General features: G+C 41.2%; 1 protein-coding gene across 1 annotated transcript in view; it reads right to left on the bottom strand.

The window, feature by feature from the left end:
• Window positions 1-10,112: 10,112 nt before the first annotated feature.
• Window positions 10,113-23,620, bottom strand: part of LOC138972375 (uncharacterized) — a 15,918-nt gene continuing 2,410 nt past the window's right edge. Inside the window, exons 2-6 of the mRNA XM_070345043.1 lie at window positions 18,137-18,190; window positions 12,239-12,577; window positions 11,508-11,789; window positions 10,788-10,843; window positions 10,113-10,348 (exon numbers count right to left, since the gene is read on the bottom strand). Coding sequence (XP_070201144.1) covers window positions 10,202-10,348; window positions 10,788-10,843; window positions 11,508-11,789; window positions 12,239-12,566 — 813 coding nt within the window. The 5' untranslated portion in view covers window positions 12,567-12,577; window positions 18,137-18,190 and the 3' untranslated portion in view covers window positions 10,113-10,201. The remainder of the gene's footprint in view (window positions 10,349-10,787; window positions 10,844-11,507; window positions 11,790-12,238; window positions 12,578-18,136; window positions 18,191-23,620) is intronic.

Genomic DNA, 23,620 nt, shown 5'->3' with positions numbered 1-23,620 from the left:
GAAGAAATAAAGAAAACAACAAAGAATACACATACTCTGCTGGGATGAAAAGAGCTCGGAGTGTGTAACCTATATTTATTGTTTCTAAACAAATCAAACAGATGTTTTTGTATGGGTTAGCACTGCAAACAGTAAATGTAATGTCCACCTCCCTCATATACACAAAGCAACTCGTACAACATTTCTTCAGGCATAAAATATAATGTTTATTTTGGATCAGTACTTGCTCCACTTAATTTCTCTTCATGTAGAACATACTCATTTGCTTCCAACCACTATGGAAGCAAACCCCATGCATACTATGTGCTTATAAGATAACTATTTACACTAAAGTCCAATATATTCCTTTCTTAAATATTCGAGCAAAACATACGGTTTAGTGCTGTTAGTTTTAAGTGCAATCCTTAATTCTTAGTAATGTGATGTATTTTATGTCTGTGATCGCCTGACACTGCATGGCAATTGTCCTTGTTTTTATAAGGACATTAACATTTTTGAGTCTGGAGTCTTGACGTCAGAGTAAAATGAGCATTAAAAAAAAGAACAATTACACAATATGTCACCATACCCTTAAACGAAATATATAATGATAATTTAAGACTAAACTACCAACATGTGCTAATAAGACAACTATTTACACAAACCCAACTAATCTGATATATTCCTTTCTTAAATATGTAAGCGAAACATTGACGTCGGAGTTAAATGAGATTTAAAACCAAACAAAACAAAACATTAAACATTATGTCACTATACCCTTAAACAAAATATACGATGTTACATTAAAAAAAGACAAAATCTCGCAGCTAAACCACCAACATTAAGTATTCGTTCAAAATGGACAATCATGACATGTTTGCGTACACTGCATGATACCTTCGTCTATAATATCAAAATACATTTTTTTTTCAAAAACAAAAAATCAAGCAAACGAATAAGCAAACCGAAAAAGACAGAGTCAAACTTCCATTTAAGGGACGAATCATATACAACAAAGGAGTATTAATGGAAACAATCACGGCTCAGGTCAATATCCCAACATTCTGCAACAAATTTATATTACAATATTTCAAAGACAACGACAAAACCATACCTACAGTCAAAATAAATAGATTTGAAACTCTTTACCTAAGGCTTTTAAAACTTCTTTTGAAAAGAAAGATCATGAGTGTTAATCCGAAAGAAGTCGGGTTTTTTGTTTTTTTTTACTGAGATTTGTTATGTATATTAACGACATTAGCTTCAACGTGTACTCTCTGACAGGTCGAGCATTCTTCGCGCTGAGATCCGCAAATGAGTGATAGAGATAGTGCTAGTCATACTAAAGTCCGCGACTTGTTATCGCCGAACGAAGAAGAACAGAAAAGGAGAGAAAAACATCTGGAATTAGGTGATATTTATACGTGACGCGGTTATTAACACAACTCCATCCGTGAGTTTTGTTTAGCCCATATTTAACGCCGCAATATCTCGTCTGCTGCAATTACCTTACCTTTTTCTCTCCCCACCCCCATCCCCTTGTGGTTAGACAGTATAATAGCGACAGCGCTGTTAACACTGTTTATGCAGCGTATACACATGTCATGTCCTAAAAAGTCCCTAACACTGGGGACTTCTTCCTCTTCTTGGTTTATGGGTTGAAACTTCCAAGTTCATTTATGACCCTCCACCACGGGATGAGTCGCATGTCACCTTTGCATGATTTTCATATTTTTACATTTTCCTAAAGAATTGTTTATGCTCTATCCAGTGGTGAAAACCGTTTTAGAAAAGAGCGAAAAATGTTTGAGTTATAAGCCTGTGACTAAGGTGACCCTCACACTGTTACCAGACACTCTCCAGACTTATATCAAGCCTAGCGCAGAACCGCGCGGGGTAACAGGCGACTCATTTCGTGGTGGAGGGTCACATATGTTGTTGCACGAGTGGATGTTTACGTGTATTGGCGTTTACCCCCATCCTGAACTCAGGTCAAAATGAGTTCGGCTCATTCTCTCCCTGACAGGATGCCTTGAGTTTCCTTGTCTGGCAAGGAAACCGAATTTTTTTTAACATATTTAGAGCTTTTTGTAATGTATTATTGATATAAGCAGATTCGCGATCGTCGATAATGATTTGTCATGGTGTTGTGTAATTTTTAAATTACAAAGAAATTGATTTGTAAGACAGTTTCAAGGGAGCTATTTTTTCGCGGCTCTAATTACTGCGCAAACAACTCTAATTATGGCAAAAGTGTCACGTGATAATCAACCGTTTGGTTTTGGCGTTCGCTAAAGCAGACGATTTTTTTTCTGTAGTGATGCAACCATATATTACGGTCTCCTTCCGGCAGCAGTCCAAAAATGTCGACTTGTCTTGACCTTAAAACGATGTCTTTATCATAACTGTGAAGAACAGAACGGAGATCACTGTCGAAGTCGGCCAATCTGCAATCATTTTCGTCTCGCGAACACTGAGTATGTGTGTGTCTTTGGGTGTGTCTTTGTATGTGTGTGCGAAAGAGAGAAATAGAGAGAAAGAGAGAGAGAGAGAGAGATAGAGAGAGATACACAGATAGAGAGAGAGAAAGAAAGAGAGAGAGAGAGAGAGATAACGAGATAGAGAGAGAGAGAGCAAGAGAGACAGAGAGAAAGAGAGAGTGAGAGAGTGAGAGCGAGCGAGAGAGCGAGAGAGAGAGAGAGAGAGAGAGAGAGAGAGAGAGAGAGAGAGAGAGAGTGTGAGAAAGAGCGAGCGAGCGAGAGAGAGAGAGCGAGAGAAAGAGAGAGAGAGAGAGAGAGAGAGAGAGAGAGAGAGAGAGAGAGAGAGAGAGAGAGAGAGAGAGAGAGAGAGAGAGAGAGAGAGAGAGAGAGAGAGAGAGAGAGAGGAAGAAGAAGAAGAAGAGAGAGAAACAGAGGCACCGGGCGGCAGGGAGAAATGTCTTCAGGGTTCAGTTCCGCCGTGAGTTCTGGTGAGAAGGGGCGATTAATAAGTGTTCATCATTATTAGTATTATTATGATTATTTTTATTTAAGTTATTGAGACATCCCAGTGCACTAAGGGATTTATAGAGCAAATCGAGAAAATTCATTATTGAACGAAGCGCATAGCGCTGAGTTCAATAATTATTTTCGAGATTTGCTCTATAAATCCCTTGGTGCACTGGGATTGTTTCAATAACGATATTGTCAGTACCGCCATAGAAAAAAGAAGATTCCAAACGCACATTTTGCTACGCGCATTTGAATAGGCATAACTGTGTGGTCAGGTCGTGTACAGTAAGATCTACTTTTGTGTGGGGTGTCTCAAATGTGTCGTGCTTTCGTCACACGCATTTTAATTTCTGTTGGTGAATTCCAGTGTAGCGTTAAGCTGAACAGTGATGATCTTTCAGGGAGACATCATTTGAACTCGGAGAAAGGACTGTGCTCTTCGTTATTTGCGATTCGAAACCTCCAGTCGAGCTTCGACGGATTGACTGTGCGGAGTGACTCCCCTTATATTGACTCGAAGGACTCGACGGTTAGCACATTTTCAAAATAAATGTGGCATATTTCTCTCATCGGGGAGTCTGATTATGAATGGTAAGAATGCTCTGAACCCTACACGTATTATATCCCCATCGTTTTTTCGTTCACATTTGCCCAACATGCTAATTTGCTGAGCGGGGTTTATGTCGTCTGCTAGGCTAGGGCAACAGAACCACTGCAGTCTGCACTGAGTCTGCACGCATGAGGCAGGCTGGTAATAAGTCTTATATATGGTAAGAACGTTCTGAACCCTACATTTTTTCGATGACGATTGTTCTTGCCTTGAAATAATAATTCGGAAACCATTCATTTACTGCACTGATGCAGTCGTATTTCAGTGTAGTCTGCTACGTATGACAGAGTCGATCGAGTCAGTCTTCCAACTTACTGGTCTAGCGGGTACGTTATCGGAATAACACTTGTGTTTTCTGTTAGCCGCTGGAAATTGTGTACTAACTCATCATTTGGTAATGTGGATGATAAGCTATGGTACATGTCACTAACCCGGAATATGAGAAGAATCTATGCAAGTCGGCGAAAATGAGATGAAACACAGCGGCTTCTATTTTTAGATCAGTGGCACTGTGGCACAGGCACATGCAATCTGTCAGAAAAAAACCCCACTTCTGCTTTAATTGAGAAGCAGGGAATTTATGGTCATTTGGTATTGTGGAGAATATAAGCTACATGTCATTAATTAATTCTGAGGATGAGAGCACAGTCTCGCTTAGGCAAAGGGCGGAAGAATACGCTCTGTGGAAAAGTTAGCGCACTCCAAGAGTGCGCTAACAGTTTCAGCGCATCGCCATTAGCCAATCAACTGGTTCACATCAGTCATGTGACACCAGTACCTACTGACAATTATTATTATTATTATTATTATTATTATTTAAGTTATTGAGACATCCCAGTGCACTAAGGGATTTATAGAGCAAATCGAGAAAATTCATTATTGAACGAAGCGCATAGCGCTGAGTTCAATAATTATTTTCGAGATTTGCTCTATAAATCCCTTAGTGCACTGGGATTGTTTCAATAACGATATTGTCAGTACCGCCAGAGAAAAAAGAAGATTCAAAACGCACACTTTGCTACGCGCATTTGGATAGGCGTAACTGTGTGGTCAGGTAGGATCTACTTTTATGTGGGCTGTCTGAAGTGTGTCGTGCGTTCGTCACACGCAAACTCTTGTTTTAATTTCTGTTGGTAAATTCCAGTGTAGCGTTAAGCTAAAAAGTGATGATCTTTCATAGAGACCTCATTTTAACTCGGAGAAAGGACTATGCTCTTAATTATTTGCGATTCGAAACCTTCATCGAGCTTCGACAGACTTGACTGTGCAGAGTTTTGCCCCTTTGCCAAGGTCGACGGAAAGCACATTTTCAAAATAAATGATTCTCGAGTGGTATCTTCACTCATCGGGGAGTCTGGTACTAAATATGAACGGTAAGAATGCTCTGAACCCTACACGTATTATATACCCATCGTTTTATCGTTCACATTTGCCCAACATGTTAATTTGCTGAACGGGATTTATGTCGTCTGCTAGTGCTACGCACTGCACTGAGTTTCATTTCAAAAACAAAAATTGCTCGTCTCGTTGCACTGAGTCTGCAAGCACGAGGCAGGCTGGTCTTATATATATGGTCAGAACGTTCTAACCCCTACACGTTTTCGATTCCGATTCTTCTTGCCTTGAAATAATAATTCGGAAACCATTCATTTACTGAACAGATGCAGTCGTATATCAGTGTAGTCTGCTACGCCGGCCGGTGCTGATCTAGCTGCTAGTCTACGTTATCGAAATAACACTTGTGTTTTCTGTTAGCTGCTGGGATTTGTATACTAACTCATCATTATGGGGGCGAGGACGCCCCCATTCTATACGGATAGTTTAGAGGTTGACCATGGGCAGCGCCATTTTGTTGTGAAATACGTCATCAGTTTGTGTACACAGGAAGTTGTGACATCCGTCACCCTATGGGAGGGGTGAAGGCAACATTGTTCATCTGCAGAAAGTTGTGAAATCCGTCACCCTATGGGAGGGGTGACGTCAAAATTGGTCATCACAGAGTTTGTGTAACACAGGAAGTTGTGAAATACGTCACCCTATGGGAGGGGTGACGTCAAAATTGTTCAACAAAAACATGATATGTCGCATTGTGCAGGGTCAACTGCAACAAACTCAAACCGAGCCATTCATACCTAGCTGTATTTGAGTGACTTATATACCCGACATTTTTATTTCTTATTTTTAGCACAGGTGTAGGAAAAATCATGAACCAAAATGTTATTTATTTTCTAATTTAACATTTTTTTTACAAATATGACCATGGTCTTTTAAACATACAGTGACATTAAACATTGTTATGTTAAAAAAAAGAAAAAAGAAAAAAAGCTTTTGTGCACAAATCAGAAAATACATTGTACATTTTACCTACAGGCCAAACAGTGTCTGTTGGCGGCAAAGGGCCCAGCAAGTTGCTATTTTTAGATCGATTAAAAGTTGTCAAGAACAGGCGCTTACATTTGGATGTGTCCACTGATAGTAGGTTTGGTTGTGATCAATCAGAATGATGTAGGAATAAAAATGTATGACAGTTTGGTATGATGACATGTAATTCAAATATGCTGAAATGTAATATTATACATGATATAATATTATTATGGCTGTTGCCATGACCATGAACCCCAAGAAAGGTTTAATGTTATGTAAAATCAAAATACCAAAATCAAGCACCTACTAATCTGATCTACGGTGCGGCTTGGACCTAATATGGATGGACACGCAACTCGCTCAGCCAGCCAGCGCTGCGAGACTTACAGCGGCCAACTTCGCCGCGGCGCGCTCACTGGCTCAGTATTGAACTTGCGTCAAGGCCGATGCGCGTAGATTCCCAGAATGTTTACTTTCGGTTAGATTCTTCGACAGCATTCGCAGAGGTGACTGCCGTATTGTGTACCGCAGTCAGAAGTAATTTATTACTTTTGGGAGTTTAGTAACGTGATATCAGTTTTCAATTGTTCGTTCACTTATATTGCTTTCAGATTTAACACACAAGAAACAGTAGCACGGTTTTCGTTGCGAAAATGTGCATTGGCAGTGCTACGCGATCGAATTGTGTATTATGTACACGCGGTGTTCTTCTGGAAAAGACCGCGTCAGTCGTTCAGCCCGCGAGCGGTGGGATGGGGGGGTTCACATGGTTTGTTTGTTTCAGAACCACACCCATATACACACATTTCACATGTAAACCATTTGTCCGCCCCCTGTCGATATTTATCGACTAAGTTCCTTGTTTGGTAATGTGGATGATAAGCTACATGCCACTAACATGGCATAATTATGAGAGGAATCTTCGCAAGTCGAAACTGAAAAATTAGACACAGCAGGTTCTATTTTTAGATTAGTGGCAACTGTAGGCGGCACAGGCGCATGCAATCTGTCAGAAAAAACCCACTTCTGCTTTTAATTAAAAAGCAGGAAATTTATGGTCATAATCATTGGTATTGTGGAGAATATAAGCTACATGTCATTAATTAATTCTGAGGATGAGAGTACAGTCTCGCTTTGGCAAAGGGTGTAAGAATACGCTCTGTGAAAAAGTTAGCGCACTCCAAGAGTGCGCTAACAGATTTAGCGCATCGCCATTAGCCAATCAACTGGTTCACATCAGTCATGTGACACCAGTACTTACTGACAATTTAAGTTATTGAGACATCCCAGTGCACTAAGGGATTTATAGAGCAAATCGAGAAAATTCATTATTGAACGAAGCGCATAGCGCTGAGTTCAATAATTATTTTCGAGATTTGCTCTATAAATCCCTTAGTGCACTGGGATTGTTTCAATAACGATATTGTCGGTACCGCCAGAGAAAAAAGAAGATACAACACGCACATTTTGCTACGCGCATTTGAATAGGCATAACTGTGTGGTCAGGTCGTATAGAAGATCTACTTTTGTGTGGGCTGTCTCGTGTGTTGTGCTTTCATCACACGCAAACTCTTGTTTTAATTTCTGTTGGTAAATTCCAGTGTAGCGTTAAGCTAAACAGTGATGATCTTTCTCTCATTTGAACTCGGAGAAAGGACTGTGCTTTCAGTTATTTGCGGTTCGAAACCTTCATCGAGCTTCGACAGATTGACTGTGCAGAGTTGTGCCCCTTGCCAAGGTCGACGGAAAGCCCATTTTCAAAATAAACGTGGCATGTTTTTCGTGTGGTATCTTCCCTCATCGGGGAGTCTGGTACTAAATATGAACGGTAAGAATGCTCTGAACCCTACACGTATTATATCCCCATCGTTTTATCGTTCACATTTGCCTAACATGTTAATTTGCTGAGCGGGATTTATGTCGTCTGCTAGGCTATTGCACTGAGTCTCATTTCAAAAACAAAAATTGCTCGTCCCGTTGCACTGAGTCTGCACACATAAAGCAGGCTGGTAATAAGTCTTATATGTGGTAAGAACGTTCTAAACCCTACACGTTTTCGATTCCGATTGTTCTTGCCTTAAAATAAACGGAAAGCATTCATTTACTGAACAGATGCAGTCGTATTTCAGTGTAGTCTGCTACGTGCTGATCTAGCTGCGACGTTATCGGAATAACACTTGTGTTTTCTGTTAGCTGCTGGGAATTGTATACTAACTCATCATTTGGTAATGTGGATAATAAGGTACATGCCACCAACATGGCATAATTATGAGAGGAATCTTCGCAAGTCGAAACTGAAAAATTAGACACAGCGGGTTCTATTTTTAGATCAGTGCAACTGTGGGCGGCACAGGCGCATGCAATCTGTCAGAAAAAAAACACTTCTGCTTTAATTGAAAAGCAGGACATTTATGGTCATAATCATTGGTATTGTGGAGAATATAAGCTACATGTCATTAATTAATTCTGAGGATGAGAGTACAGTCTCGCTTTGGCAAAGGGTGTAAGAATACGCTCTGTGGAAAAGTTAGCGCACTCCAGGAGTGCGCTAACAGATTTAAGCGCATCGCCATTAGCCAATCAACTGGTTCACATCAGTCATGTGACACCAGTACTTACTGACAATTATTATTATTATTATTATTATTATTATTATTATTATTTAAGTTATTGAGACATCCCAGTGCACTAAGGGATTTATAGAGCAAATCGAGAAAATTCATTATTGAACGAAGCGCATAGCGCTGAGTTCAATAATTATTTTCGAGATTTGCTCTATAAATCCCTTAGTGCACTGGGATTGTTTCAATAACGATATTGTCGGTACCGCCAGAGAAAAAAGAAGATACAACACGCACATTTTGCTACGCGCATTTGAATAGGCATAACTGTGTGATCAGGTCGTATAGAAGATCTACTTTTTTGTGGGCTGTCTCGTGTGTCGTGCTTTCATCACACGCAAACACTTGTTTTAATTTCTGTTGGTAAATTCCAGTGTAGCGTTAAGCTAAACAGTGACGATCTTTCTCTCATTTGAACTCGGAGAAAGGACTGTGCTTTCAGTTATTTGCGGTTCGAAACCTTCATCGAGCTTCGACAGATTGACTGTGCAGAGTTGTGCCCCTTGCCAAGGTCGACGGAAAGCCCATTTTCAAAATAAACGTGGCATGTTTTTCGTGTGGTATCTTCCCTCATCGGGGAGTCTGGTACTAAATATGAACGGTAAGAATGCTCTGAACCCTACACGTATTATATCCCCATCGTTTTATCGTTCACATTTGCCTAACATGTTAATTTGCTGAGCGGGATTTATGTCGTCTGCTAGGCTATTGCACTGAGTCTCATTTCAAAAACAAAAATTGCTCGTCCCGTTGCACTGAGTCTGCACACATAAAGCAGGCTGGTAATAAGTCTTATATGTGGTAAGAACGTTCTAAACCCTACACGTTTTCGATTCCGATTGTTCTTGCCTTAAAATAAACGGAAAACATTCATTTACTGAACAGATGCAGTCGTATTTCAGTGTAGTCTGCTACGTGCTGATCTAGCTGCTACGTTATCGGAATAACACTTGTGTTTTCTGTTAGCTGCTGGGTATACTAACTCATCATTTGGTAATGTGGATAATAAGGTACATGCCACCAACATGGCATAATTATGAGAGGAATCTTCGCAAGTCGAAACTGAAAAATTAGACACAGCGGGTTCTATTTTTAGATCAGTGCAACTGTGGGCGGCACAGGCGCATGCAATCTGTCAGAAAAAACCCACTTCTGCTTTAATTGAAAAGCAGGACATTTATGGTCATAATCATTGGTATTGTGGAGAATATAAGCTACATGTCATTAATTAATTCTGAGGATGAGAGTACAGTCTTGCTTTGGCAAAGGGTGTAAGAATACGCTCTGTGGAAAAGTTAGCGCACTCCAGGAGTGCGCTAACAGATTTAAGCGCATCGCCATTAGCCAATCAACTGGTTCACATCAGTCATGTGACACCAGTACTTACTGACAATTATTATTATTATTATTAGGCCAACAAAACCAGGTCTGTTTACGGTAACATAGGCCCAAAAAACAGGGTCGGTAGGTCGGGATTTATTTTTTTTTCTCCCAAAAACCATATTTTTACGTTATTTTTTTGTTATTTTTTTTTCCAAAATGCCCAAACAAAGTATAGGGTCGCGCGAAAAAAATAGGGTCGGTCGGAATACCGTAAACAGACTATTTTTTGGGGGGCCTTACATGTATTATCATTATTACAGTTGTGCGATATGACTGTACTGTGCGTCATCCTGTGGGTCTGGTCGGTGGTACTGCAACCTGTTGTACTGGTCGTCTAAGTTATCGTCATCGGCATCATCTCTCTTTGAAGTCGCGCTATCACCGTTTGTGTTCGCCACAATCTGTGACAAAACAAAAAGAAAGGAAATAGACAAAGTTCGGATATAACTCCGTGTGCTTTTGTTAAATACGAAGCTAGAGTGTTTAATGTAGCTTTTGGTTAATGCGACATAGAAAAACGAAAAGCGAAGAGCTGTCCGTGGCGTTTTCAATTAGGCATTTCAACGGCACTTCAGGTAATGGAGGAATTCAGGGTTAACCTACACGAATCTATTGTCATAACAGTATATCTATTAGCCCTTTAACGAACACACACACACACACACACACACACACACACACACACACACACACACACACACACACACACACACACACACAACTAACAAACAAAGGAACATAGAAAAACACAGCAAAAACTAAATATTTCGTATTGTAATAAATTATGGCTTCTCCCCGAAGTCTTCATTGCTTTTAAGCTGCAGACAAATATATACTGACCGCATTGTTATACGCTGATGTTCCGTCTAGGTTTGCGTAGACTCTCCCGTCTTCACCTGGAAGAAGCAAACGCGGCTTTTTAGATTCAAAACTGACTGCTTTTGTATGTGACGTGCAGTGTTAGATTACACAATTCAAGAAAACTTGAAGCGTTGACAAAACAAGACCATTTAATATGTTTATTGGATCGTGACAAAACCGTATTAGCTGAACACACAAAAGGCAACTAAATTCTCTCCCCCTCCCTCGCGCTCCTTAAACAAATATAAGAAGTTCGTTTAAAAGTGGTTTTGAAAGGCACACCCTACAATTTGCTTTTACTGTGTCTCCTTCCGGAAATATATTTTGAATTATTGAACAGAAGCAAAACAGTCAAGAACAACAACACAAAACTGGAAGTTTGATGAAAGACACGGCAAGTTTAAAAAAAAGTTACAAAAAACCAGTGTGTGAGTGTACTTTGGATAGAGAGAGTAAGAGTGAAAGAGAGAGAGAGAGAGACAGAGATAGAGAGAGAGAGAGATAGAGAGAGAGACAGAGATAGATAGATAGAGAGAGAGAGAGGGCAAAAGAGAGAAAGGGAGTGAACAAGAGAGACGGAATAAGGCATTAATAAACGGGCCCATCGGTTCATCCTTCGTCTAGACCATACTATGATGCTACACAATGTATCTCTGGAATTGCCTCCCTTGCATTACTCGATCTGATCTGAGTTCGTACCTTTCTGATCCTTTAGATCGTCTGCTCCGTTTACATTATCTTTTGTCGTCTGCTTCTTTGGTGACTGGTCTCGGGAGTAGCCGGCCTTCTCCTGTTTCGCGGCAACAGTCTGTCTCACTTTGTTCACTTGAGAGTATACGTCTCCCTTGGGACTAACAGTGTGTGCACGTGCTATAGGCTTACAGGCGTTGTCATCGTCGACCTTGAATGATCTTTTGTTCTTTTTCTGAGATGAGCGGTTGCCAATTCTGTCGTAGGGATCGGTGTTGTAGTCTACAGAGTCTGCAAATGAGAGGATGTAAGTTGAAACATTTGCAACACAAACTCATAATTATTCTTAATATTGATTTTTTTTTTGCCGTACGACCTCATTTTGCCGGAATTTAAAGGAGAGAAACAATGGTGTCTTTCGACTTCAATGCAATGTGCAGTTTTGCTTTCACTTGCGAAATAAGCATGAATAGTTCTTCAATATTGATGACAAGTTGAAAACAAAATGCTTCGATTGCTCCCTCTTGTACAACGACAGCTTACAAAAACAACTGTCCACACAAAAGAGAGACAAAATGTACAAACTGTACAACTATTGAAGGTGATCAACATCAAATAATTAGTAGTTTGAACTTAGCAGGACATCCCTTCTGGAGATTTGGCAGGGATAAGGAACGCCTTGAAACGCCGAGGCTACTATCAAAACCCACACCCAAAAACTATATCACGGTGTGTATTACCATCTTCTGTGTGATTGTCTCCCTTGGCTCGCGTCTTCATATTGATGGCATCCGGCTGAAAGGCGACTCTTTTGGACGGCTGTTCAGCGTTCAAGGATGTTCTTGCTGCGGGTACATCGTTGATGTCAACGTAGGTGTATCCATCGGTGTAACGTGTAGGTCCTATAGAGTTTCTCACCGCGGATGACTCGTTTGGGACGACTGCTGTCAGTAGCTGTGGCGCAGGTTGATCAGGATGGGCAGAAGGATTCGCAATTGGCGTGAGGGGAAGAATATTGCTCGTGCGAGGGCCATCCTTGTTTTGGTCTAAATAGTTTTGAGTACTCATTACGTCGAGTTCTGCAATAGACGGAGGTTAACTTTATACTTGAATAACGGTCATTTCTACGTGTAATCATTGCAATCACTGTGATTTTCAACATGTCTCTGTCACAGTCAAAAATCCCATCCCTTTGGAAAACATCTTGCATCGTCCCAGTTCCAAAGAAAACCCCGGTCAAAGTGATGAACGACCTGCGACCTGTAGCATTGACTTCTGCTGTCATGAAGGTTCTTGAGCGACTAGTATTAGTGAAGCTTCAGGTGCTTACCGCGGAGTTTATGGATCCGTGGCAGTTTGCCTATAGAAAGGGTAGAAGTGTTGAGGATGCCGTTTTACATGTGTTGCACAGTATCTATTCTCATCTGGATAAACCTGGAGCATGTGTTAGACTGATGTTTTTTGACTTTTCTAGCGCGTTCAATACGATACAGCCTCACCTTCTTGCTGAAAAGCTACTGAAGATGAAAATTAGCGTTCCAACTGTATTGTGGGTCACAGACTAACTGACCAACCGACCCCAGTTTGTTAGGGCTGGTACAGTACCATCTAATGGCCCGAACACAAACACCGGTGCTCCGCAGACCGCGCTATCTAGTGTACTGAATACCAACACAGGAGCTCCGCAGGGAACAGTATTGTCACCTTTTCTGTTCTCCCTGTATACTGCTGACTGCAGGAGTTCTCACGGGTCGTGCTTCATCGACAAATTTGCTGACGATACTGGACTTACAGGACAGATTACTGACGACAATGACACACACTACAGACAAGAAGTTAGCAGCTTTGTGGACTGGTGCGACGAGAATTACCTGGACTTGAACACAGGAAAAACTAAAGAAATGATTTTCGACACTAGAAGAAAAAAGGTAGCACACAAGCCTATCATGATAGCTGGTGTTGAAGTCGAACAGGTTGAAAGCTATCGCTACCTAGGTGTAGTGATCGACAACAAGCTGTCTTGGCATGCCAACACTGACCAAATCTTGAAGAAAGCGCACACGCGCATGTACTGTCTAAGGAAGCTTAGATCGTTCTCTGTTCGTAATGACATCCTGCAAATGTTCTATCTGTCCACTGTTGGTAGCGTGTTGACATATGCATGTGTGTGCTGGGGGGGTAACCTTAGTAAACAGGATAGTGACAGGCTAGAAAAACTAGTCAAGAAGGCTGGATCTGTTGTAGGCAGGAAGCAAGAGACCATTGAATCAGTTTGCCAGAGACGACTGACTGACCGACTGACCTCAATTTTGGCTGACGAGACACACCCACTGAAACCTGAATTTGACTCTCGACGCATTGACAGGAGTGGTAGACTGAGGGCTATGGTTGCTAGAACGTCACGTTTCCGCAATTCTTTTGTTCCCAGAGCTATCCATGCTTTCAACCAATCACATGTTAGAGGCCTCTATCATGTTTCTCTGTCATAATTATTACTGTACTCTGTTGCTGGGTTATCTGTAATGTATGTATTTTTAGTAACTGTATTACCGTAGCCCAAATGTGCGGTGTTCTAGTCGACATGTGGTGCTTTGTAAACCTTGTGTGTGCGTGGATGTGGAGGTGGACTCTTGGACGTCTTTTTGTTATTGGAATTATGGTTTTTGTTAATTTGTATTGCTGTTGCTGTTGTTGTGTGAGTGAGTTGTGAGTTGGCAGACTTGACTTGACGGATGACTGTTTGCGTTAGTGAGACTGTGTTTAGTATGCATTCTTATTCTTTTGATTGGAAATGAGTATTGTTACAACATAATTTCCATATGGATTAATAAATTTGAGTTGAGTTGAGTTGTTTTTTTCTTTCTTTTTTCTTTCTTTCATGTTCTCTTCGCCGGTGTTGGAGCTCAATTTATTATAATTATATTCACAGTTCTATTTAATCAATAAAACGTTAGCAAAACTGATGTCTCAAATGTCTTACTATTCTGTGTGTATTTTACGAACTGTGTTAGCATAACTCACTGAAAGTTTGAAGGCAATGCCTTGAGGAGTTTCTGAAATGTACCTTTTGTGTCTTAGAACTTGCTAAAAAGGCTTCAAAAACCGCCCATCCTGGCATCTGAGAGGAAAGACACCTACGTCGCCCAGCATGCCACAACGTCAAGAAAGATAAGCATAACTGACTGTTTTATATACACAGTTCATTGTTCTTTCCAATGACATGTAAAACTTCTTCCCTTTCAGCTGTTCTGATGTTTGTTGTTATAAATGTGTTTCAACGCGACAACCTTGCTTACGTGAATTTGATTGTAATGGTTGTCTGCGTTGTAGGTTCTATTGTTCTAAAGGCACACCCTACAATTTGCTTTTACTGTCTCCTTCCGGAAATATATTTTGAATTATTGAACAGGAGCAAAAAAGTCAAGAACAACAACACAAAACTGGAAGTTTAATGAAAGACACGGCAAGTTTAAAAAAAAGTTACAAAAAACCAGTGTGTGAGTGTACTTTGGATAGAGAGAGTAAGAGTGAAAGAGAGAGAGAGAGAGAGAGAGAGAGAGCGAGAGAGAGAGAGAGAGAGAGAAAAAAAAGAGAGAGAGAGAGCGATAGAGAGAGAGAGAGAGAGAGAGAGAGAGAGAGAGAGAGAGAGAGAGAGAGAGAGAGAGAGAGAGAGGGCAAAAGAGAGAAAGGGAGTGAACAAGAGAGACGGAATAAGGCATTAATAAACGGGCCCACCACTGTCCCCATCGGTTCATCCTTCGTCTAGACCATACTATGATGCTACACAATGTATCTCTGGAATTGCCTCCCTTGCATTACTCGATCTGATCTGAGTTCGTACCTTTCTGATCCTTTAGATCGTCTGCTCCGTTTACATTATCTTTTGTCGTCTGCTTCTTTGGTGACTGGTCTCGGGAGTAGCCGGCCTTCTCCTGTTTCGCGGCAGCAGTCTGTCTCACTTTGTTCACTTGAGAGTATACGTCTCCCTTGGGACCAACAGTGTGTGCACGTGCTATAGGCTTACAGGCGTTGTCATCGTCGACCTTGAATGATCTTTTGTTGTCTTTCTGAGATGAGCGGTTGCCAATTCTGTCGTAGGGATCGGTGTTGTAGTCTACAGAGTCTGCAAATGAGAGGATGTAAGTTGAAACATTTGCAACACAAGCTCATAATTATTCTTAATATTGATTTTTTTGGCCGTACGACCTCATTTTGCCGGAATTTAAAGGAGAGAAACAATGGTGTCTTTCGACTTCAATGCAATGTGCAGTTTTGCTTTCACTTGCGAAATAAGCATGAATAGTTCTTCAATATTGATGACAAGTTGAAAACAAAATGCTTCGATTGCTCCCTCTTGTACAACGACAGCTTACAAAAACAACTGTCCACACAAAGGAGAGACAAAATGTACAAACTGTACAACTATTGAAGGTGATCAACATCAAATAATTAGTAGTTTGAACTTAGCAGGACATCCCTTCTGGAGATTTGGCAGGGATAAGGAACGCCTTGAAACGCCGAGGCCACTATCAAAGCCCACACCCAAAAACTATATCACGGTGTGTATTACCATCTTCTGTGTGATTGTCTCCCTTGGCTCGCGTCTTCATATTGATGGCATCCGGCTGAAAGGCGACTCTTTTGGTCGGCTGTTCAGCGTTCAAGGATGTTCTTGCTGCGGGTACATCGTTGATGTCAACGTAGGTGTATCCGTCGGTATAACGTGTAGGTCCTATAGAGTTTCTCACCGCGGATGACTCGTTTGGGACGACTGCTGTCAGTGGCTGTGGCGCAGGTTGATCAGGATAGGCAGAAGGATTCGCAATTGGCGTGAGGTGAAGAATATTGCTCGTGCGAGCGCCATCCTTGTTGTTTTGGTCTGAATAGTTTTGAGTACTCATTACGTCGAGTCCTGCAATAGACGGAGGTTAACTTTAAACTTGAATAACGGTTATGTTTTTACGTGTAATCAATGCTTGTTTTTTTCTTTCTTTTTTCTTTCTTTCATGTTCTCTTCTCCAGTGTTGGAGCTTAATTTAGTATAATCATATTCACAGTTCTATTTAATCAATAAAGTGTTAGCAAAACTGATGTCTCAAATGTCTTACTATTCTGTGTGTATTTTACGAAATGTGTTAGCATAACTCACTGAAAGTCTGAAGGCAATGCCTTGAGGAGTTTCTGAAATGTACCTTTTTTGTCTTAGAACTTGCTAAAAAGGCTTCAAAAACCGCCCATCCTGGCATCTGAGAGGAAAGACACCTACATCGCTCAGCATGCCACAACGTCAAGAAAGATAAACATAACTGACTTTTTTAGATACACAGCTCACTGTTCTTTCCAATGACATATAACACTTTTTCCCTTTCAGCTGTTCTGATTTTTGTTGTTATGTGTTTCAACGCTACAACCTTGCTTACGTGAATTTGATTTTGAGGGTTGTCTGTGTTGTAAGTTCTATTGTTAAGCCACTGCCTTACATCAAATCAATCAGTTTCTTAAATGTATGATTTGAAGTGCCTTTTTGCAGTCATAACAACTGTTTTACAATAAACGGCTTCTTCACAAAGATCTGCACTCAAACGTATACGTTTTTAAGACGAATAGGCTATAACTGAGAAATGGTGGGGAATAAGACTAGACAAGTGAGCGAGATGTTATTGCTTATGCTGTTGTGTTTGTGCTGTCGTCTTCGTCTACCGTTTAAAAGAAGTTGAAGAAGCCGTGATGGAGATGGTAGTAGTATAAATCAGACGTAGCCATGGTTATTTTTGGCAGGTAATGTTTATAATTGTCGTTTATTGTGTTCGATTGCTTCAACAATAAAGACATGTTTTACACGCACGCGCACACGCGCACACGCACACACACACACACACACACACACACACACACACACAAAACCACACACAAACACACACACACGCACACACACACACACACACACACACACACACACACGCGCACACATTGCATACCAACACTATAAAACATAATTGTCTATAGTTTGACGCCTATATAAAATGCTAACTTTGATAGCAGATTTAATTTTGCACTACACAAACTAAAAGACTCAATCTGAAAACAGCCACTCTTATTTGAAGTTGACATACTTCACAACCACGCTCGAACTAGCTACCATGCTATTTTGAACTTGCGCTTCTTCTTCTTCTTCTGCGTTCGTGGGCTGAAACTCCCTCGTACACTCGTGTTTTTGCACGAGTGAAATTTTACGTGTATGACCGTTTTTACCCCGCCATTAAGGCAGCCATACGCCGCTTTCGGAGGAAGCATGCTGGGTATTTTCGTGTTTCTATAACCCACCGAACTCTGACATGGATTACAGGATCTTTTCCGTGCGCACTTGGTCTTGTGCTTGCGTGTACACACGAAGGGGGATAAGCCACTAGCAGGTCTGCACATAAGTTGACCTGGGAGATCGGAAAAATCTCCACACTTAACCCACCAGGCGGCCGCGGCCGGGATTCGAACCCTCGACCTTCCGATTAAGAGGCCGACGTCTTACCACCACGCCACAGCGCCCGTCTGAACTTGCGCTGAATGATGTTTAATTACGTTGTTCAATGGTATTCATGAAATACGATCCTACCGTGACGAGGAAGAAGGAAAGTACTCACCAGTGCCTGAAGTGTGTACGTTTTCCTCGCTGCCTGTTGGGCCTTTTTTTGGCTCTGAAACGAAACGCAATGTGCTTGCGTGTACATAAAGTCTTATCAAACCGTGGTTTTAAAGCTACATCAACAGGACAGTGTCAGTGAGGGTAGACAGAGTGCACACACAGATAGAGAAAGAGTACGAGAGAGAGAGAGAGAGAGAGAGAGAGAGAGAGAGAGAGAGAGAGAGAGAGACAGAGAGAGACAGACAGACAGACAGACAGACAGACAGACAGACAGAGAGACAGACAGACAGAGACAGACAGAGGCAGAGAGAAATAGAGAAATCGAACTCGAACTCGAACTCGAAAACTTTATTACCGAGGGATGATAGCATTAGGTCCATATGGTCCGTTCTTACAGCTAGTCCCTACTATGATACACACATGAAACGAAAAAAGGGAAAAGTAACAAAGCATTAAACATTTATGTGCTTGTTAATTAATGGAAGCATACTATACACTCTCTCTTTCACGGATCCTCACACACACTCGCAGAAATTGTACACCGACTTAGTCGTTAGAGAGGTGCTTTCGGAGCTGTCTTTTAAAAGAAGATAATGACAGACATGACATTTACAGGTAGTGAATTCCAAAGGAACGCACCAGAATAAGAAAAACTAGTTTTAAACAAATCGATGTGGGGCCTTATTGGCAAGACAAGGTTATTTCGATAGTTTCAATAATATGACGGAAATGATTTGAAGAATTGTATAAGATAATGTTGGGGCGTCCTGATAGACGACGTGATACATAAATAAACAGTTATTATACAAAAGCTGCTTCTTTAAGCTTAACATCCCAATACTTTTCATCTTTTTCTTCGTAGAAAGAGATGGACTGAGCAGAACTAGTTTAGCAGCTCTACGCTGGAGCGAGTTCAGCTTCTGCAAGTGAACTTTACTACACCCGTCCCATACTATGGAGGCATAATCAATATGGGGTTTTATGTGGTCATTGTAATATAGTTTTCTTGTGTCCAGATTAATAATGCTTTGTAACTTTGACAAAAGAAACAGGTTTTCTTGCAGATTCCACTGATGTGAGTCTGCCATTTGAGATTATTATCAACAATAAGTCCCAGTAAACGGTGCTCAGCTACTTGCTCAATGGAGTGCTCATTTAGGGACAGACTCAGAGTCATTTCTGAAAGTTGATGTGTTTGGCGAGTGCTGATTATCATAGACTTTGTTTTAACTGGATTAATAAGCATACGATTTGCAGAACACCACTCAGAAACATCGTTTAGGCTCTGTTGCAAATTGTCTTGAATTTGTGCAGGGCTTTTCCCTGTTGCATGTAAGGTAGTATCATCTGCTAACATATGACACTCAACAGATTCAGACTGTGGGTACAGGGGCAAATCATTTATATAGATGCAAAATAATACAGGTCCCAAAACAGACCCCTGTAGCACTCCACATTTCACAGTGCTCTGAGAATGTTACAGTATTACCTGGCAAACCAGTACTTTCTAGATAGCAGTGAACAAGTAAGGACTTCTCCCTGAACGAAACTTCTTTTGCCTTTGCGTGTAGTTTTAAAGCGTCCCGTACACGGGTCTAACATTGTAGCCTTCGCGAGATGCTCAAGCAATGATGCAATAAAAAACATAAAAAAGTAAAACAAAAGTTATGAGCGAAGCCAGTACTCTCACGGCGAAAACACACACACGCACCGCCCCTGTACTGGCTGGTAGCGTGTAGTCTTTCACCCACACTGACACAGTTGTTAAGTCAATATCGCTATCCGGCTTTTCTTTTCGGGTTGACTCACTCCCCTCTCTCTCTCTCTCTCTCTCTCTCTCTCTCTCTCTCTCTCTCTCTCTCTCTCTCTCTTTCTGTCTCTCTGTCTCTGTCTCTCTCTCTCTCTCTCTCTCTCTTTCTCGGTCTCTCTCTTTCACTCTCTCTCTTCCTCCCTCTTTCTCTCTCTCTCTTTATCTCTCTCTCTCTCTTTATCTCTCTCTCTCTTTATATATCTCTCTCTCTTCCTCCCTCTTTCTCTCTCTCTGTCTCTCGCTCGCTCTGTCTCTTGCTCTCTCTCTCTCTCTCTCTCTCTCTCTCTATCTCTCTCTCTCTCTATATATATATATATATATATATCTATATATATATATATATATACGACAAGTGTCTGTGTGTCTGTGTGTGTGTCTGTCTGTGCGCGATGCACGGCCAAAGTTCTCGATGGATCTGCTTCAAATTTGGTGGGCTTATTCAGAGAGACCCCGGACACAACCTCATCGATGAGATATTTCAACACGTGCTCTCAGCGCGCAGCGCTGAACCGATTTTGGTTCCACCTCAGCTATTTTGGTTCCACCTCAGCTACCCGGGCCCCCATACCGACACACCATAGCCGCTACACCACATCACAACGCCAAAGTTCTCGGTGGATCTTTTTCAAATTTGGACACCGTATTCAGCTACACCCCGGACACAATATCATCGATGAGATATTTCAACACGTGCTCTCAGCGCGCAGCGCTGAATCGATTTTGGTTTTTGTGTTCATTTCACCATTATAAGTAACTCTTCCTTATCTTCTCATATTCTCCAGGTTTTCAGCGTTTACCTCGATCTTCCTTCGTAATGGCGCACTATAGTGTGAGTGGAGCGTCTTCGGATATTCCCGGCGTTCTGTTACTGTTACTATTTTTAGAAGGTCAACGCAGTGTCCAGAACGTACATTGGACCCGTAAATTATCCTCACTGTAAAAGTGCAAAGGTCGAATCAATTTATAGCCACGCGAAAAATACACTGTCATCTATCTCTCTATAGATACGGCTTCTCTGTGTTTTTGTGTGTGTTGTGTGTGTGTGTGTGTGTGTGTCTCTATGTGAGCAACACCTGTGCATTGTTCAGTTCTGTCTGTGATGTGGTCTGGCGGCTTTTGTGTAAATTTATGTACTGAGGTGATTAACACGGTTACATTCGTCGACAAGGATGGGACTCGATATGGTCAGGAATGGCATTATGGCCACTGAATCATTTTCGTGCTGTTCCCATTCCACGAATCTGGGAGGGACCTAAGCTTGGCGGGTCCATTGTTCGGACCCGGCGAAGCCGGCGTACGGCTCTAAGTACTTCTTCCCGGCGAAGCCGGCTACCCGGCGAAGCGGGTATTCATTCTAGTATATATATATATATATAACATCAGAAATTGTGAAAGAAACAATTGAAAGTCAGCAGAGACTTTCTTCCGAGATTTGTTAAAATCTCTTAGCAGAGATAGAGAGAGAAATAAGTATCCCTTCACAGACAGCCTATTGGGAGCATCAGACCCTCCTCAAGGGGGACCGAGATTTACAGAGCAAAGTCCCTTTGTGGGGGACGTATCGCAAGGTAATCTAGTCCTGAGGAGGACCATTGTATTTGTACCTAGACCAGACACGTGTTTCGACACTATTGAGTCTCATCAGTGGTCAGGTGGTACTGATGGCGAGAGTTGTCAACCCATGGTATCCAACTAAGAAGCAAACCATTCTCTGAATGGTAGCTTCTGTTGGCATGGGAGACTACCCTCATCTGACAACCCCAAGAGGATATCTGTGAAGGGAAACACTTTGATTTAAGGCCAAAGTGTAGAATTGATATTTATTAAGAAAGAATTTAGAAATTTAGACAAGTTTTAACCAAGAAATTAGGTTAAAACAAGGGAAATTTGAAAAAGCCTAAAGGGAGGTAACTCTGTACCAGCCTGCAGATCCAGAAATGGATACGCGAACAAGTTAGATCTAATTTTGAAAAGGTTAAACAGGAAAAGCGGTCAACTTTTCACTGCTGTTCAACACAGGACTTGGTAAAGAAGAAGTTTTCTGCTTTATTCAATTGGATCGCTTTAAAGGCGATGCAACTTTCACGGTGACCACATTATAAAACATCAGAAATTGTGAAAGAAACAATTGAAAGTCAGCAGAGACTTTCTTCTGAGATTTGTTAAAATCTCTTAGCAGAGATAGAGAGAGAAATAAGTATCCCTTCACAGACAGCCTATTGGGAGCATCAGACCCTCCTCAAGGGGGACCGAGATTTACAGAGCAAAGTCCCTTTGTGGGGGACGTATCGCAAGGTAATCTAGTCCTGAGGAGGACCATTGTATTAGTACCTAGACCAGACACGTGTTTCGACACTATTGTGTCTCATCAGTGGTCAGGTGGTACTGATGGCGAGAGTTGTCAACCCATGGTATCCAACTAAGAAGCAAACCATTCTCTGAATGGTAGCTTCTGTTGGCATGGGAGACTACCCTCATCTGACAACCCCAAGAGGATATCTGTGAAGGGAAACACTTTGATTTAAGGCCAAAGTGTAGAATTGATATTTATTAGGAAAGAATTTAGAAATTTAGACAAGAGAGAATATATATATATATATCATTGAATGTGTGACATAATATATAGATTGAAAATTCAATTTATATATATATATATATATATCCCATGACCTCCCTTCTTTGTCTCTGTTACTTCAGTATGGGTATATATGTTGTATTTTTATAGCTCAATAAATACATCATGGACTCCAAAAAATATATGATAGTGCAGATTCCGATTTGGGCAAAGGACTACTTTCCTCCCGACCTTTGACCTCGCGCCGAACAATGTGACACATTTGTATGAAGTTCTAAAATCGTATTGCACGGCTCAGAAAACCATATCAGTTGCACGCAAAAATGAATCTCAGAACTGATCTGATGTATGAGATGCAATAAGCAAAAGTTTCTTTCATTATGAAAGCCGCAATGCAGGTCGAAAAAAACGAACATTCAACTTACAAGATAACCAGATGCTAGCGAACCAAAACAAAAACACGAGTACCCTCCCCTTGCATCGTTAGCAGACGACTTTTGAGAATCTGTCGGTAGTGTGTTTTGGTGTGCGCCTTCAGCTATCAAACATCGGCTGTTTCACGTGTTTTGCGAGCAAGTCTACTCTTTTGCCTGGCTCTGCAGTAAGTCCACATATTTTTCCGTAATCCAGTCATATTCCTTCAAAATGCAATCAATCGGCGGTGACAGACGTGTCGGTCGCGTTTTCCTCTCACCCATACCAGTTTAAGTTCATCCATGCAAACACACTCGCAAAACAGTTGATCACGTAGATACATTTCAAATAGGGAGCAAATGGTTAAATCTAAACCTACATATTTGTTCCCTAAAATTTGCTTCTCTGTCAATAAGCCTAATTACACACGTTCGAGAAAAACAACGTGGAATCAATTCTGAATCGAGTAAGCCAAATGGGTCCCAAACCCGTTTCGCCCGTTCTGCCGACCTGAAACGCAAAACAAAAGAATTGTGCGCTTCAACTAAATTAATTTCTATTCGACTTCATTACTTTCTTGCAACTTATGAACCTTTACTTAAAGCTTTTAAATGGTCTGAAAGTAGTGTTACCGCGTACTTATCGATGCACTCATTCGTTTTATTTTTTCAGCGACGGTCACA

Source organism: Littorina saxatilis, linkage group LG8 (genome assembly GCF_037325665.1).
Source record: "Littorina saxatilis isolate snail1 linkage group LG8, US_GU_Lsax_2.0, whole genome shotgun sequence".
In the NCBI taxonomy this organism is placed as follows: Eukaryota; Metazoa; Mollusca; class Gastropoda; order Littorinimorpha; family Littorinidae; genus Littorina; species Littorina saxatilis.
This window is presented reverse-complemented; position numbering and strand designations above follow the sequence as displayed.